The sequence below is a fragment of the Rana temporaria genome, chromosome 1 (assembly GCF_905171775.1).
Source record: "Rana temporaria chromosome 1, aRanTem1.1, whole genome shotgun sequence".
In the NCBI taxonomy this organism is placed as follows: domain Eukaryota; kingdom Metazoa; phylum Chordata; class Amphibia; order Anura; family Ranidae; genus Rana; species Rana temporaria.
Window position 1 is genome coordinate 96,084,877 of NC_053489.1, and position 18,725 is coordinate 96,103,601.

An 18,725-nucleotide genomic window follows, 5' to 3' on the forward strand; every position below is an offset into this window, starting at 1 on the left:
ATTGGAATTTATCGGGATCGGTCCAAAAATGATGGGGTGGATAAGCGCTCTGTATAAACACCCAACGGCAAGAGTTAAGGTGAACGGGACATTGTCAGGGTCATTCGAAATGTTCAATGGGACTAGACAGGGGTGCCCCCTGTCCCCTCTTTTATTTATTTTATCTTTGGAACCATTGCTGGCCGGGATTAGAAATAACCCCGACATCAGGGGGATCCAAACAAATGATGGGGAACATAAACTTGCAGCGTTCGCCGACGATATCTTATTATTTATAACGAATCCAACTATAACACTCCCGAATCTATTAAAAACCCTCAAATTGTATGGAGACGTATCTAATTTTAAAATCAATCCTCTAAAATCAGAAATCCTTAATATTAGCGTGAACGCACAGGATGTACGGAGATATAAGCAAGAGTTCCCATTTATCTGGAAAGATACCGAGATAAAATATTTGGGAGTCAATATTACTTCATCCCCTGACTTAATTTACCTGCAGAATTATATACCATTATTAAATGATATTAAAAAAGACTTAAAGAGAATTGCATTGAGACAAAGATCCCTACTAGGGAGAATAAACTGTTTTAAAATGTTTACACTCCCTAAGATACTATATATAATGCAAATGTTACCAATTGCATTACCGGGTGTTTATTTTAAAATACTAAAACAGTTACTAAATAGGTTCATATGGCGTAACAAAAAGGTGCGCATAAGTATGGAGGTGTTAACTAGAGATAAGGAACATGGTGGTCTGGGGGTACCGGATATTTACACATATTATAGGGCTATACACATGGCACGGGTGATCGATTGGGTCAGAGATAACAAAGAGAAAAGGTGGGTGAGAATAGAAAGTTGCTCAAATAAGTCACGGTTAGGAAAAGAGATTTGGATACCGCCACATCTTAGACAAATAAATCCGCACATGCACAAAATCACATTGGCATCCACGTTTATATGGGATAGGGCACATAAAAAACATAGATGGGGCTATAACTCCCCACTAATCCCTCTATATGACACAAATTTTTTTATACCAGGGAAAATGGACCTGTTTGGTAATTGGATTAAAAAACCAGATGCACAATTAAAAGACATATTAATAGATGGCAAAATTCTTACCTACCAGGAACTAAGTAAAAAAAAAGATTTGTTTGAGTTGAACAGGTGGCGATACTTGCAGTTGACGCATTTTGTGGATTCCCTCCCCTCCCCCCTGAGATCAGATAGACACTTGCTTCCTTTGGAGCGCCTGTGTTTAGCCCCAGGGGGAAGGGGCGCGATTTCCGCAATTTATAAAATATTGATGGGATTGAAAGACCCCGGCCTCCCTCCTTATATTAATAAATGGGAAGAGGAATTGGGAACGGGTAAAACCGAGATAGAGGTCAGGAAAATATTAGAAAGGACCCATACGACCTCATTTAATTGTGCACTGATCGAAATGAATTTTAAGTGTTTAGCACGTTGGTATATAACCCCGGCCATAGCACACCGTTATCAAGACGACACCTCCAAATATTGTTGGAGGGGCTGTCTTGAAGTGGGAACTATGTCACATATATGGTGGACCTGCCCAAAAATTAAAACATACTGGAATAATATATTATTGGTAATTGAGGAGATAACCGGAATTAAAATACCTCCTGATCCATGGGTCTGCTTGTTCCATGGGACAGAAATGTCAACTAAACAGTACATGAGAACTTTACTTCCTCACGTACTAGATGCAGCAAAGAGTCTGATTCCCAAACAATGGAAGGACCCTATGAGCCCGACAGAGAAGAGTTGGTTTTGCAGAATCAATGACATATATTATGCTGAACAGCTCAGGTATATGGGAGAGGAAGGAGAAGGCGGATTTAAACGAAAATGGCAGGACTGGGCCAACTTTAAACTTGCACCAAGGTATATTGACAGGATGATAAGATGATTTGATATAGTGTAGGAAGATTATTGGGCAAAGAGTGATTCAATAAGAGACTGATTTCCGGAGATAGGGGAGGGTGGGAAGGAGGGGATAAGGGTTGGGGGTGGCTTGAGGGTGGGACGAGGGTTTGTTCGGCTAGGGGAAACTAATGTATTTATTTATGTATTTAAGTATTTTTTCCTTTCTCTCCTTTTGTATATTAACTGATATATATTTAAAATAAAAAAAAAAATAAAAAAAGGGAAAAAAAAAATGAAATGAATAGATAAATAAATTTTCCAACCATGATGTGAACTAAGGAGACTGCGAAATGAACGCAAATTGATTGAATATCCTGATAGTTCTCTGAGGCGGAAAAAAAAAAGAAAAAAAAAAGTGTGGACATCATGAAGCCAGACTGTATGGCTTCCTGGATTTCAGCTTTGCATATCTCGCACATGCTCAGTGCACAAGCAATGTAATAGGTTTCAGTCAGGTTTGCAAGGACTACTGGGAAACATGATGCCTATCCCAGAAACCCTTGCAAATAGCCTAGGCAAATAAGGAGGAGGAAGTAATGAAGGACTACAAAATAAAGGTATTTACAAGCAACAAATTAAATAAAAATTGTCCATTCTGAACACTATGAGATTAGAGCATGCAGCACAGACAAACATAAAAAAATGGGTGGAACTCCACTTTAATTAAAAAAATGTACTTGAAGGAGCTGATTTGCTAAATCTGGTGAGTGCAAAATCTAGTGCAGCTGTACGTAGAAACCTAGCTTTCAGTTTTTTTTTGGTCAAAGCTTAGTTGAACAATTAGAAGCTGATTGGCTACCATGCACAGTTGCACCAAATGTTGCACATCTAGTTTTAGTAAATGAAACCCTGATGTGTTACATGACATGCAGCTAACGATTTCCTTAACCCTACCTTGATTGCATGTTTTGTATGAAATACTCTCAAAAGTTAACTTTTTCATCAAAGCATCATTGTGTTCCCCGAGGTTATCCAGGGTGGAGACAAAAATAGGCAACCTGTTTCTGTCCATAGTGTTTGGGGTATAGGTTCACTTTCCAGCAGGGTGGTGACCCTAAATACGGCAAAAGCTACATTGGATTATTTTAAAACCAAGAACATGATTATGGTCAAAACCCAGATTTCAGTTTACGAGGAGTGGGAAGACTCAAAAATAATGGGTTCACCTACAACAAAAGGTTTATATGTCTAATTAGGACTGCTGTTCACCAATGGATTCAATAATTCAGATGTGCACTGTCACTGGGAACTATAAGAATAACTTTTAAAGTTGAGTATAATGTATAATCATGAGTGCATAGTTGTATAGATTATTGCCGCTTCTACCTTTTTATTTTTTTTATGAAACGTTCCTATTTTAAAAAGCTCTGTTTTCTCTTATTTTAATATAAAGATTTAAAGATTAACTGCTACGTGACATTACCTATTAGGAAGAGCTTTTTTTAATGAGTTAACCGACTCATGGTCTGTGCTTTACTGCTCCTTCTCATGAAGCAAAATGTGTATCACTTTAAAGTGGAAATCCAAGCACATAGCTAGCATAAAACATCATTGAATGCAGTTATGCATTTATTAAAAATCTTAATTTATTTTTATATTCAGCTAGAGTAAATATGAGCTTGACTTAATTCTAGCCTTGTTTAATCTTCCATACAGCAGCATGCATGTGTGCAGACTAAAGACTTGCTGACAGAAGGAAATGGCAGAGCGATGATTTCATTGGTGTGCTCCAGCTCTTTCAAACACTTTTTATGCAAATCCTACCTAGCCTATGGACATTGGCTGATGATAGGTCTGTGGACAGAAAGAAGTTTCATGCATCTAGAACGTGTTAAGGGAGATTAAAGAATTCTCAGCACAAGAGGCAAAGAATTACCTAGCAAACACAGCCTAATATACAATATGGGTTGGTGGCTGGTTCTGCTTTCTGTGTAAAGCCTTGGACTGAGTGGATTTAGTAGTTTGCTCCCATATATGTATTATACTGGTATTTTAGGTAAACCACTTTAATACAGGGAATTTTCACCCCCTTCCTGCCCAGACCAATTTTTAGTTTTCAGCGCTGTCGCATTTTGAATGACAATTGCGCGTTCATGCAAAACTATACCCAAATACATTTTTATATTTTTTCCTGCACAAATAGAGCTTTCTTTTGGTGGTATTTGATCACCTCTGCGGTTTTTATTTTCTGCTCTATAAACAAAAGAGCAGCAACAAATTTGAAAAAAAAACCCCACTTTTTTACTTTTTGCTATAATAAATATCACAATTGATTGGTTTGCGCAAAAGTTATAGCGTCTACAAAATAGGGGATAGATTTGTATTTTTTTTTTTAATTTTTTTTTTTACTAGTAATGGCAGCGATCTGTGATGTTTTTTTTTTTTTTTATATTGTGATTGCGACGGACATATCGGACACTTTTGACACGTTTTTGGGACCGTTTACATTTATACAGCGATCACTGCTATAAAAATGCATTCATTACTGTGTAAATGTGACTGGCAGGGAAGGGGTTAACACTAGGGGGCGATCAAGGGGTTAAATGTGTGTCCTAGGGAGTGATTCTAACTGGGGAGGTGACCGATCGGGTCCCTATGTACTAGGCACACACCGTCGATCTCCTCTCCCTGACAGGACCTGGATCTGTGTGTTTGCACACACAGATCCACGTTCTTGGCTGTGTAACTGTCGATCGCGGGAGCCTGGCAGACATTGCGGCCACAGGCACGCGCATCGGCACCCAAGTGACCCAGGAGGCCCGTAGACGTCATATGACGGCCGCCCAGGATGGCAGAGCCACCTTGCGGCTGTCATTTTGCAATACGCCGGTATTGAAGTGGTTAAAGAAGGTAGCATAGCTTAAAGTGATTGTAAAGTCTTGTGTTTTTTCCTCTAAAAATAACAAACATGTTCCACTTACCTGCTCTGTGCAGAGGATTTGCACAGTGCAGCAACGATTCTCCTCTCTGGTTCCTCTTCTGTGCTCCTGGCACTCTACAGGAGGGAGAAGCCCCCACAGTAAGCAGCTTGCTATGGGGGCACCTGCAGTGTCTCAAACCAATCTAAATAAAGAGACCTGGACAGCCAAGACACATGTGGAGATGTGGCTCAAGGCTGTACACAGAAGGCTTTTTATCTTAATACATAGGATGCATTAAGATAAAAAAAAACCTTCTGACTTTACAACCCATTTTAGCCTGGTACACACTGATGGTTTCTGAAAAGTGGAACAAAAAAAACTGACCACTCCGGTTGGAGCTGATGTACTAACATTGGACGGTTAGTACAGTGGCTCCAACCGGACCGGACAGTCCGATGTTGGTAAAGCGATCTCCCCTGCTGAGTTGTTGTGTTCTGAACACTTTGGTCAGCGATCTCTGCCATTGGCTGAGAGCGCTGACCTAGCATATTCAATTGCAGCATGAGACATATTTTAATTGAACGTTGTTAAAAATCATCTGCAGCGCTGTAATTTTTTGTAAAATGCAATGCAAATGGCTACCTGGAGGTGTTCTGTACGCCCCTCAGAAACATGATTTTCTGCTTGTTTGATTGGCTCATTGATTTTCCCAGTAATCTGCAATAATATACAAGTCATATTTCTGGCATCCCCTGCAACAAAAATACAATTTTTGGTAAGATCCTTCCAATAGGAAATCCCATCTCGGCCTAGGTTCACATTGCAGCGATTTGGCATGCCAGCAATGGCACTGTCTGAATCTACTACTACTACTACTACTTTTGGAGACTTCAGGGTGCAATTGTGTGCAGACATCTGCGAAGCAACCCACACAGATGTCTCTGAAATCACCCCCAAAGGTGAGACTGACGTGTCAGTGTGAACCTAGGCTAAAGAGATGCAGACCGAGCAATTTTCCTCTTTAGAGCCCTGCAGCTGCACAGCTGGTTGATAATTATGAAACCACTCCCATTAGATATACTTTCCACATGGACACAGACAAGCATACTGGGATTTCTTCAGAATAAGAAAAGGTAGGAATCTACAACAAGGTTTGTTAAAATCATTGTATTGTACATTGATCACCCAGAGGGGAATGTTTTTTCTTTCCTCAACAAAAATGGAGTTACGCTTTAAATTAAGGTGAGCTTTTTTCCATGTATGTATTAAAAAAACAAAAAAGAAGGAAAATTACTTTATCTTCCCTTTTTTACATGCAATACATTTAGGAAATCTGAAAAAACTAAATATTTATCAGAGGCAGGTAAAAGAATATATATTTTCTTAAACTAAATTTAAAAAAGGTCGATAATAAAAATGCACATCCTAATAGTACTTTGCAACCAATATGGTTGATTAACCAGGTAACTATCAGGTTGTGTTTATACTTTTGAACAAACTTATTTAAAATCCACAGGCCATTTTGTTAATGTTTCTGTTCTGTATCCAATCTCAGCAATGTCTGTTTATATCCCAGCTATTTACTCTAATTTGCTACTGCTCATTCTTCTTTCAAGGCGATTAAATGGAGGTGAGTGGTGCTTTTAGTGGCATGCATTCTGGTGTAAAGGAAAGCTTGTGAGGTCCACATTGTTCGTTAAGTGGTTCTTTTTGCAGTACATAATTTGTACTATTTCCTTTTTATATCCACTTCTGTGAGCACATGTAGAAGCGTGATGGGGCAGCTCTGCTTTCCATCGTACAGAAATATCGCTGGATACTGTTGATGCACCCACCTTAAGAAAGTGCACTTAACCACTGGTTAAATGCTTGTGTCGCAGTGTGGAGCCTTAACCGACTACTGGCTCCTCGCCAGCGTAATACCGTCAAATAATGGAAGTAATCTAGCCAAAGCATTTCCTTTTACTGCAAACCTTGGACTTTCTAAAGCTAGAAGTGGATGTTCTCTACTTCTGTAATGGAAAGGCCTATGTTGTTTTGAATTAGCTTAAACAGAAAATAAGTGCTTCTTTCTAAGGATATTATATGTTCATTACATAAGTATCTTTCAGAGCATCCCCTACTCCTTCGCTCTTAGTAATGGCAATGCGATTCTAGTTGTAAATTTTATATTGATATGTGTTTACCCCAATACGTCTTAAAAATTGGTATTGATTGGAGTTACGTTTATGTGATTGAAACCGTCTTATATTTGTAGCTTTAAAGGAAAATATAGCCGTTTTCTTTAATCTCTTGAAATGTATTTTCTCTTTTTTTTTTTTTTTTTAATCCTGTTTTTTCTGTTGTGTCCAGAAGACAGCTTCTGACTATTAAATGTAAGATTTGTGTGGATTAGGAAACAAACATATCTTTTCGCATATACCAGCAAAGAGCAAAGCATGCCCTTTGCTTGAATGGATAATTTGTAATTGTGTATGTATTCATAATTTTTTTTTTTAAAACATGTCTTTTGTTCAAATAAAAGCAGAGAATACAGGAATCTCTCCTGTTAAAAGAAAAAAATTAATGTCTTCTTTTTTTTTTTTTTTTAAATAAAAAAAGCAAGGAATACCTGTAATCCCCATGTGCAGAAGCACTCTCCCATAAATGTATTGCTTGGAGCAGGGTGTACAACCACTTGAAGGGACTGCAATAGTGCAGCAGGCAGTCTTTCACTAACTGACACTGGACGACCTCCTTCTGAGAGCAGCTTCAGACTCAGAATTAGAGGAGAATGTGGCTATGCCAGTCAGACCCTTCAGGAATTTGGTTGGGTACTGAACCTCCAGAAGTCGGTGCAGACTCAGCGCCTGGAATACCTGGGCTTGGTTCTGGACTCCTCAGAGGCGAGAGTTTTTCTCCCTTTGGAAAAATTGCAGACTCTTCAGGTGGCAGTGAAGCTGTTGGCATCCCGCAGGTGGTCGTCGCTGCGCTTTTGCATGCAAGTCCTGGGTCTCATGATGGCCTCTTTCGAGACGGTACCGTATGCTCAATTCCACACTCGAGTCTTGCAGAAGGAGATCCTGTCCAAGTGGGACAAGTCTCCATTGTCCCTGGATTGTCAAATCTGGGTGAGCAAACTAGTCAGGACTTCACTGGTTTTGTGGCTGAGATCTCCGGCCCTTCGGTCCGGAAAGTCGTTCCTTCCATTTCACTGGACGATAATCACGACGGACGCCAGCCTGATCGGCTGGGGTGTTCATTCGACACAGGGTCGCTGGACACAGGAAGAATCCCACCTGCCGATCTATGTGCTAGAACTTCGGGCGATCAGGCAGTGCCTCTCCACATGGTCACAGAGGCTGCAGGGACATCCAGTCAGGATCCAGTCGGAGAACGCCATCTGTGGTGCCATATGTCAACCATCAAGGAGGAACAAGAAGCTTGGCTGCAGCATCGGAGGTCGCTCGCATCCTGCGGTGGGCAGAACGAAGCGTGCCGGCTCTCCTGGCTTCTCGATTCAATCGGGAGGTATTGAGGTTTATGGCCAGGTCCGAAGATCCCTAAGCGTCTGCTCCGCAGAGTGGAGACCGAGGGTATTCCAGTGATTCTTATTGCCCCAGATTGGCCTCGGAGTCCCTGGTACGGCGACCTAGTGCGCCTGGTGGTGGATGTCCCTTGGCGGCTGCTGATGCGAGAGGACCTTCTGTTGCAGGGGCCTATACTTTATTCTGCTTTACAGTCGCTGGATTTAACGGCATGGCTGTTGAAAGTCAGGTACTAAGGGACTGAGGACTGTCGGATTCAGTAATTTCCACCATGCTGAGGGCACAGAAGTCTTCTCGAAAGATCTATCATCGCACATGGAATGCCTCTATGTGTGAGGAGATGGGGTGGCGTCCTTGGGCATATTCGGTTTCCAGGATCCTGCTGTTCTTACAACGTGTGTTGGATCAAAAGCTTGCCTTAAGCACCATTTAAGGGGCGTCTCATTCACTGGTGAGTACGTTTGTGCAATGGGTCCGACATGTGGCTCCTCCGGTTCGACCACCACTACTTCCGTTGGATTTGAATCTGGTGCTCTCGGTACTTCAGAAACCTCCTTTGGAGAACATCGGAGAGATTCCTCTTTTGACACTCTCTCAGAAAGTTGCCTTTCTGGTGGCTATTACATCAGTCAGGAGGGTTTCGGCCTTGTCTTTCAAGTCCCCCTACTTGATCCTCCATTAGGATAAAGCGGTGCTACATCTGCAGCCTTCTTTTCTTCCGCAGGGGGTTTCAGCTTTTCATCTAAATGAGGACATTGTACTTCAATCCTTGTGTCCTCGGCTGTCACATCCCAAAGAGGTTGCATTACATTCCTTGGACGTGGTACGTGCTCTGTGGGTGTATCTGTCTGTCTGTCTGCTACGGCTCCGTTTCAGATGTCAGAGGCCCTGTTTGTGTCGTGACTGGTCCAAAGACAGGTCTGGCGGTCTTGTCGGCCACCATTTTTCGGTTGATCAGACAGATTGTGATTTAGGCTTATGTCCTAAAAGGACGGGCGTCTCCCTTTCCTGTCACTGCGCATTCGACCAGGGCAATTGGTGCCTCCTGGGCTTTCCGACATCAGGCGTCTGTCTCACAGGTGTGTTAGCCTGGTCGTCCGTTCACACTTTAACCAAGTTTTACAAGGTTGCATGCATCTGCAGATGCGTGTTTTCGGCCGCAAGGTTTTGCAGGCGGATGTGTAAGGTGCATCTCCTCCGTTTGTTTTGGGGTGAAGTTTGTATGATTGCTGTTCCCACCCCTCGTTTTTTTTTTTTTTTACACTGCTTGGGGACGTCCCTAATGTCAAGATTTAAGGAAGCTGTGTCCTTCCATGGACGAAAGAGAAAATAGGATTTTTGTACTCACCGTAAAATCCTTTTCTCTGAAGTCCATGGATGGACACAGCACCCACCCCTCCTTTTTAGGTTTGTACTGCTTTTTGACGAACGGAGCTGCTGAGTGCAGGGTGAGGGGTTATGACCAGAGGGACCGCCCTCTGGGCAGGGCTGTTCAGCTTTGCTATTGTTGCATGTTTTTAAATATGTAACATGTCTGCCTAGTCCTCTCCCAATAGACGGGACATAACCTTAATGTCAAGATTTAAGGAAGCTGTGTCCGTCCATGGACTTCAGAGAAAAGGATTTTTACAAAAATCCTATTTTTTACTTTTTGCTATAATATCCATTTTTTTTTTAAAACAATTTTTTTTCCCTCAGTTTAGGCCGATATGTATTCTATATATTTTTGGTAAAAAAAAATCGCAATGAGCGTATATTGATTGGTTTGCGCAAAAAATATTGGAAGGCCTCTATGTGTGAGGAGATGGGGTGGCGTCCTTGGGCATATTCGGTTTCCAGGATCCTGCTGTTCTTACAACGTGGGTTGGATCAAAAGCTTGCCTTAAGCACCATTTAAGGGGCGTCTCATTCACTGGTGAGTACGTTTGTGCAAGGGGTCCGACAAAATAGGGGATAGATTTATAGCATTTTTATTATTTTTTTACTAGTAATAGGGGCAAACTGCAATTTATATCGTGACTGCGATATTGCAACGGACACATCGGACTCTTTTGACACATTTTTGGCACCATTCACATTTATACAGCGATCCGTGCTATAAAAATGCACTGATTACTGTATAAATGTGACTGGCAGGAAAGGGGTTAAATGTTACCTAGGGAGTGATTCTAACTGTAGGGGGAGGGGACTCACAAGGGGAGGAGACCGATTGGTGTTCCTCTGTACAAGGACGTGTTTACACACACAGATCTATGGTCCTGCTCTGTTACTGGGCAATCGCCAGTGCCCGGCGGACATCGCTGGCACATGCATCGGGTCTCCAGTGACGCGGCGGGTGCAAGCACCCCCTAGTGGCCCGGGAAGGCAAGGACGTCATATGACGCCTGCCCAGAACAAGAGCCGCACCGCCCAGCTGTCATTTGATGGTCGGCAAGTGGTTAAAGAAGTCAAAACTGCATTATATATTGTTCTTTTTTCAGCTTTAATGTACACCCGTTATGAGAGGAATATTGAAACTGCTACTGCTGGTTTCTTTTTAGAAAATGCTAGTTGCCTGGCTGTCTCAGCTGCAGTACTTCTGCATCCGATTTCAGGAAGCAAAGCGCTTTATCGTCTGTTTTCTTTTTCTTTCTACATTACTTTTCACTTGGCCTCATGCACACTGGATGTTTTTTGACGTTTTTACAGCAGCTGTTTTTGGCTATAGACATTTTTTTTATACATAAGATTGTGAAGGGTGAGAGGGATTATAGCGGTGCCATTAAAACAAGTCATACAGAAAAGTCAAAACAAATATATAGATATAAATATTTTATTTGTAATAGAAAAATAGAAGATAAAAACAGTAATGATCGACTAAGATTGTTACATAATCCCGACATGTTTCGGCAAATCGTTGCCTTCCTCAGGGGTATGAGTCAATCAGTGTGTCTTTATACAATCTAATGGAAGATATACATGCATAGTTAATACATTACAGTATAAACAGATGAATGTCTCAAAACATGGCTATATTCGCAAAAGACTCAATGCACACACAATGATCTCAGGTGTGGAGGTGACCAAATGAAGATGACCAGAGTGGGAGTCATACATACCCTGCAAGTCCAAACAAGAAGCGGAGCCAAAATGCAGCAAATCGCAGTGCCAAACACAGCAACACTCCAACCTTAGTGCGGTTGCAGGGGGCTAATATTGCACACTAGAGTATAGAAAATCCAAAAAAAGGAAAACAGTTATAGGTTAAAAGGCCACAAAATTGGGAGAGGACTAGGCAGACATGTTACATATTTAAAAACATGCAACTATAGCAAAGCTGAACAGCCCTGCCCAGGGGGCGGTCCCTCTGGTCATAACCCCTCACCCTGCACTCAGCAGCTCAGTTCGTCAAAAAGCAGTACAAACCTCCACACCTGAGATCATTGTGTGTGCATTGAGTCTTTTGAGAATATAGCCATGTTTTGAGACATTCATCTGTTTATACTGTAATGTATTAATTATGCATGTATATCTTCCATTAGATTGTATAAAGACACACTGATTGACTCATACCCCTGAGGAAGGCAACGATTTGCCGAAACATGTCGGGATTATATAACAACTTATGTCAATCTTAGTCGATCATTACTGTTTTTATCTTCTATTTTTCTATTACAAATGAAATATTTATATCTATAATTTTGTTTTGACTTTTCTGTATGACTTGTTTAATGGCACCACTATAATCCCTCTCACCCTTCACAATCTTTATACAGTCATTAAACTCTTCATCGTGTTATCCTATCTGTTCATGCACACATAGGCTGTTATAAGCAGTTTTGGGCAGTGGCGTTTTTGAGCAGTAACCCCCCCCCCCCCCCAAAACTAGTAAGTTCTGAGAGACGTTTTTCAGCTGTAAAAACTCTCTAACGCTGATAAACGCTCAAAAACGCGGCTCACCAGTGTTTTTGGACGTTTTTGATCCATTGGGAGACAAATTCAAAACCCTAATAAAAGCTTAAAAACACTATTGCAAAAAAGTTCAAAAACATTTAAAAACTCACTGCAAAACTACTGGTGTTTTTTATTAAAAAGAAATGAACGTGTAGTGTGCATGAGGCCTAAATGGAAGTTGCCCGAATTGATCTAACCCTATAGAGGGTTTATTAAAAATAGAAAATTTATAGAAAATGTATTAAATTATTTAACTTTTTTTAACTACAGATGAACATAATAGTAAACATATTTGCAAAGTGCCTTTTCTCTGTTGTGTTTCTTGTGCAGTAGTAAAGCGCTGTGATCGTGCTTTACCATTTTTCTAGCATAGTAGAAGTCTATGACTAGAACTCTTGTAATTAATTTACTGCTGTCTTTTTAGTAGGCATGCTTTTTTCACTTTATTAATATCGTTTGTGGTCAAATATTCATTTGTGAAATATAGAAAAATAATATCCGCAATAATGCTTCTCCTATTCATTTTTGTATGCAGGTTCCAATGGCACGAGCCAGCATTCTATGGCTTATTGGAGAATATTGTGAGCGAGTGCCTAAAATTGCACCTGATGTTCTGCGAAAGACTGCGAAAACCTTCACTAATGAAGATGACCTTGTCAAGCTGCAGATATTAAACCTTGCCACTAAGCTTTTCTTAACCAATTCCAAGCAGGTAAAGCCAGTTGAGTATAGTCTGCCACCATAACCTATGCTTTTCTGTTGTGAACAATTGAGGGACTGAAATCAAGAACACTTATCTACTCTCTGTAATTAAATATTTTTTCCAATGTTGATGCCCCTCATGCTACTGTTGCTGTTTTTAGCAAGAAGCATTAAAGTGTTTTGCAAATTCTTTTTTCCTTAATGCATTCTCTGCATTAAAATTGTATTAAAGAGATTAGTAAAGGGTTCTCTCTTTTGTTAAAAAAACAAACAAAAAAACAATCTGATATAATTACCTGCTCTGTGCAATCGGTTTGCACAGAGCGGCCCCGATCCTCCTGTTCTGGAGTCCCCTGCCTGCATTCTCTGCATCTCTTCTCCGTGTAGGAATTTGCTTCTGGACTCGATCCCAAGCCTGCTGTGTGCGCACCTATTGACATACAGTGCAGCACAGCCCTGTCCCCACTTCCTCCTCACAGGATTTGATTGTCCGCAGCAGGAGCCGATGGCTCCCTCTGCTGCCTCAGTCCCTGTGGGGAGGGGGAGCAGGGATACTCTTGGGTACAGCAGGGGGGCTAGGGGCAAGTGGAACATTAAAGTTTTTTTTTTAACCCGTAACCCTTAATGCAAAGAATGCATTACAGTATAAACTTATAGTCTTTACAACCACTAAAATGTAATATATTGCATCTTGCCAATCTTTAGATGTGATGGCTACATTACGTTTTTTTACAGCTTTTTTTCACCTGGTGACCTGGCCAGTAACACACCACCTGTATTGGCATGCCCCCACTCTGGATGGAGGGGCAAAGCAGACAGCAGAATTGTTAATCTGGGGTCGGGGAGTAGTTTAGTGTTTTTAGCAGATTTAAATAAAATAGTGTATCCAGGTGGATTTTTACTTTTTTTTTTTTCCAGAACATATTAGGTCTTCATTTGAGGGTAAAGGTTAATTGATATCACCTGATTTTTTTTTTTTTTTTAATTCATAATCAATTTTTTTTATAATAAAAGTTCTTAAATTAAAGTTCTCAAACAAGGCAAGTAGGCCCATCTGCAGGGAAAACCCACTGTCCAAATGGTATTGAAGGAAAAAGCAAAGCAAAAATACGTGGTATCTGAAAGGTTAAGGGAAATGGACCAGAATAGATCTGCTTACTGCAAGAGGGTACCCTAACATGAAATCCTGATTTTTGTATTTTATCAAAGCAAAACTTTCCCAAAATAGTAGAAAAATATTATGTTTTGAAATGTATCTTTGTGTTTATTGCCTCTACCTTGATGTCCAAAACAAATTTTGCTCCTCCCGACAATTGCAGCGGTACCACATATGTATATGTTTGTTGTTACCCACAGTAGGGCTCAGAAACAATTGTGCACATTTTGCTTTTTTTTTCTTCCCAAAGACAGATACTAATACTACCTTAATAAAAAAAGAAAATAAATTATTCCTACGAAAAGCACAAACCAGTGGTGTATTTGGGTTTTGTGCTGCCCTAGGTCTGAGTAAGCTAATGCACCCCCTAATTTAAATATGACCCACCCATATATTTTGGTCAAGGCTACACCCCTTCATGGTTAAGGCCCCCCCCCCCCCGTGTCACAGCTGATTGATCATATATACCTTTGTTGGGGTCATTCGCATTATAATGCAGTCTTTAAACAGTTTTCTGGAAATGTTTGGGCTCTGTCTGTAAAGCATTAACTCCGTTAAGGCATCTTAACACCCCTTTACTTGTGCATGTTTCCAAACGCTTGTTTTGGCTAAAGTGGTTCTTGAAATGGTTTCTTTCTATCTTCTCTGTTTTTTTTTTTTATAGCTATTGACATTCTTTCTGATACTTCAAAGAAGTCGTGTTGCATTATATTATTTTTAGTAGGGATGCCCCAATATCAGTTTAAGACCGATTACTGATACTTTTTTTCAAGTACATGCCGATACCAATTACTGATACTTATTCTTAGTGTGCTGCTTCCTGCTGCTATAGTGGTAGGCCAGCATACATACAATCAATCCTTGCCCTTGGATGTATTTATTTTTTACACAGAACACCCAGCTGACCTTCCTTTGCCCTGGTGGTGTAGCGGTATAGCAATTGCTAGAGCTTCTGCAGTTCAGATGTCACATCTTTTAATGCCATGTCCTCACTCAACGTCCTCCTGTGTATCTCTCCTTAATGGCTGTGGTTGCAGTCTGCAGACTTGAAGGTATCGGTTTTCAGTATCAACTCATTTGCACAAGTACAAGTACTTGTGCAAATGCTTAGTATCGGCACCGATATCGGTGTTGGTGCAACGCTTACTTTTTATGGGTCCAGATAGCTGACATATACCCACTGTAAAAAAATTGTATTAGGTTGCCTGTTCAATCTAAATGGGCAGTTATGTAATGTCAAGCCTACAACAATATGAAAATCTCCTTAATATTGTGGAATTATATCAGGTTTACCAGTTGAGAGACCTCTCCTCTCTTATCTTGATTACTTGTAATTCTTAAATGTGCTACACGCATTTTTCTTCCTCCGTGCAGTACAGCCAGTATATGAATTTGCTTCATTAGTTAAAATAACCACATTTCACGCTCTGCACTTGTTTGTTCCAGGCGTTTGCATCTTGTTCTGTGCAGCATATACATACTTACCCACTGAATGTGTTGTGACTACTCTTAACAAACATTTATGCATTTCAGATGCGTCTAATTTAGAACATAATGGTAAAATTTGGTTTCCTGTACGCTATTATAAAAATGATCTCAATTTTGTTTTTAATGTAGCATATTCAACGGGCAAATTAAGAAATGATGGAAAATCCGCCATAAAACAAGCTGTTACCTTACATAAATAAATAAATGAACAATATTACTGGAGGCTATAAGCAGTCTTTTATCTCAGTTTTTAGAGGGCATCAGCAGCTTGCTTTTATGAAAAAGTAACAGCTAAATGCACTGCAAATAATTTGCAGTAATCCAGTCCTGTGATTCATGGGTCTCCTTTAATGGGTTGTAATTCAGAGCAAAGTAACAGAGTGCGGAGCGAGTGCATGGACCTTAGCTGAGCAGGGACACTATCTCTTCATGAAACAGGCCTTGGATGGTACGTTTTGCCAGCCCCCATAAGACCTGCAGAGGTTCTGATGCCCTGCATATTTTCTTAATTAGGTTTTGAGTGCCATGTTTTTTGTTGTATTTCCACATTCATTATTCTCACATAGACCATTCAGTGGGTTTGCCATATATGATTATTTTTTAATGATGAATTCTTTCCACTTCGGCAGTTTAATAATCTAGCACATGGCTGCTCGCCTGTAGTTAGCATTCACCTCCCGGCTCAGAAAAGGACATGTGCGTTGGCTCCGATATACCATTTACAGCTTTAGAAATGTCTTCTCCCTGTGGGTTGACATTTGTTTGTCTTAACCATTCACTTTTATTACCTCTATAAATATGTTTGCTGATGGCGATCAATAATCATAAATAACCCATATTCCTTTTGTGTTGTCTTTAACCCTTGACAGACTAAATTGCTCACACAGTACATACTAAATCTTGGCAAATACGATCAGAGTTATGATATCCGGGACCGCACGCGATTTGTAAGGCAGCTTATTGTTCCAAATGAGAAGAGTGGGGCTTTAAGTAAATATGCCAAGAGGATATTTTTAGCCCAGAAGCCAGCTCCTGTGCTTGAGTCTCCTTTCAAAGGTACATAAAACTTACTGCTGTCTTTTTTCAATGCTAATAATGCTGGCCACATATAGTCAGATTGTTAGGTTATCAAAGTTTATTAACAATGAAGATCAGCCTCCACAATCCTATTGACGACAGACTATAGACAGTAGTGGGTAAGTCTTGTTAATTGGACAGATCAAAATCTATCTGTTTGTGTCCAGCCATAACTAAATCTTATGTATTCCATCATGCATTAACCAGCAATGTCTTGTGGCGCCATCTTAAACTTTACGTTATTAATATTATTTAAGGGGGATTATCAGGAAATGGTGGTAATAGGTTTAGATCAGTGGTATCCAAAATGCGTCCCGTGGGTCATATGTGGCCCTTTGCTTGCATTTATCCGGCCCTTGAGGCACAATTCTATCCGCTAACACCTGTGAAGAAGCACTATTCCTCCCCTAAATACCAATAATAGAGCACCATTTCTCCTGCTGATATCAACAATGAGGCTCTATTCCTCCCACTAGAACCAATGATTGGGCACTATTCCTCTCATTGACACCAAAGATGGAGCACTATTCCTTCCACTAAAACCAATAAGGCACTGTTTACTTCCACTGATGCCAAGGTGTTTTCAAATTCCACTGGCCCCAGTCTGCCCCCCCCCCCTAAAGCCTGAAGGACAGGTAACACCTTTTGTTTGGAAAGTTTGGAGACCCCTGGTTTAGTTCATGGAAAAGGACCCTTCTCATAGAGCACAGTTTTTTTTTCTCTAAACTGTGGATGTTGATATGGCCCCCACACAAATGCAACCTTCTACTCTAGCACAACCAATAAATAGTAGTTGGTCATATCCAGTTTCAGTGTATACACCCCAAAATCATTTGTCTGTGAAGGTTCTCATTCATCCAGTTCAGTGTATGGCCAGTAGTAGGTAGCACAATTAATTGAGCCATGTAAATCAAAGGATTCATATCTATGCAGACTGTTGGACACCATGAGATGGAATTTTTTATCTAGAACAGGGTGGTTCCACAACTTTTGCACACTTTTTTTTTTTTTTTTTCAGGAAAGTTGGCATATGCCTTGAACCCAATCCACGGTGATTGGATTAAGATGACTGTGCTACCTGTGTGGATATAAATGCTGTGGTATGTTCCTGACACTAATTAGAACTGATGTAGTGGCTTTGATAAGCTGCAAAACATTTTCAATGTCACAGAACAAGTCCAGTCCAGTGGCTAAAAAATTCTGGCTAACTGCTACTGCCTATGCCATGACCTGGATGAATAATGACATTTTGGAAATCTTTTTTGGTCGAAACAGATCAGAATATGAAAAAACAGCAAGGAAACTTGTAAATTACAAGAACCACGTACACATCAAACTCAAGATGTTGAAATCATCGGCTTACCCCTGGCAGTTTGCACTTGGGTTTCACACTAAAAGCCCATATGAATTTTCAAAGGACTCAAAACTACATGGGTAATTGAAACAAACACACTTCACCACTGAAGCTTTGAGACAAAAAGCAGTTGATAGTAAACCAAGTTTGTTATCAAAACTACCTGCTGAGATACCAAAAATGCAATTGATTTTACAGAACAAGCTCAGCTAGCCGAACACACAAAAAAGAGGTATCAACACTTTCACCATCTTGCTCCTACAGACCAGTAATAACTGTTAACAGGAGATAACCTAGGAGAGAAATGATGATAGTGGAACACCTCAGAACAAGGTAAATAAATTTTCAGAAAATGATCCTATTGGAGCAGAACCCCCTAACGTGCCTGTGGTTGACATCCTCAAAGCTACAAAATGTTCCATCCTTGGCAACGACATCTCGCTAGCAGAGACTGAACAACTTCATCAGAGGGTTTTGGCAGTCCTATCCAGCGCAATAGCACCACCTTCCAACATTACCCCACTAGAGAGCAAGACTCTTGCATTGCTACTGATGCTGTGCGAATCTGATGCGATTTCACAGTGCAATTTCTGTTGACAGGTGTGATTCTAATGCATATTGTGATTTCTGAGGGAATTTGGCATATTCGCACTGAACTCACACTAAAC

The 18,725-nt window shown here is 40.5% G+C and overlaps 1 protein-coding gene across 3 annotated transcripts in view; it reads left to right on the forward strand.

Moving 5' to 3' along the window:
* Positions 1 to 18,725, forward strand: part of AP3B1 (adaptor related protein complex 3 subunit beta 1) — a 468,642-nt gene that overhangs the window by 264,175 nt on the left and 185,742 nt on the right. For all 3 annotated transcript variants that reach the window (XM_040340812.1, XM_040340820.1, XM_040340803.1), the window contains exons 15-16: positions 12,816 to 12,992; positions 16,496 to 16,682. In XM_040340812.1, coding sequence (XP_040196746.1) covers positions 12,816 to 12,992; positions 16,496 to 16,682 — 364 coding nt within the window. The remainder of the gene's footprint in view (positions 1 to 12,815; positions 12,993 to 16,495; positions 16,683 to 18,725) is intronic.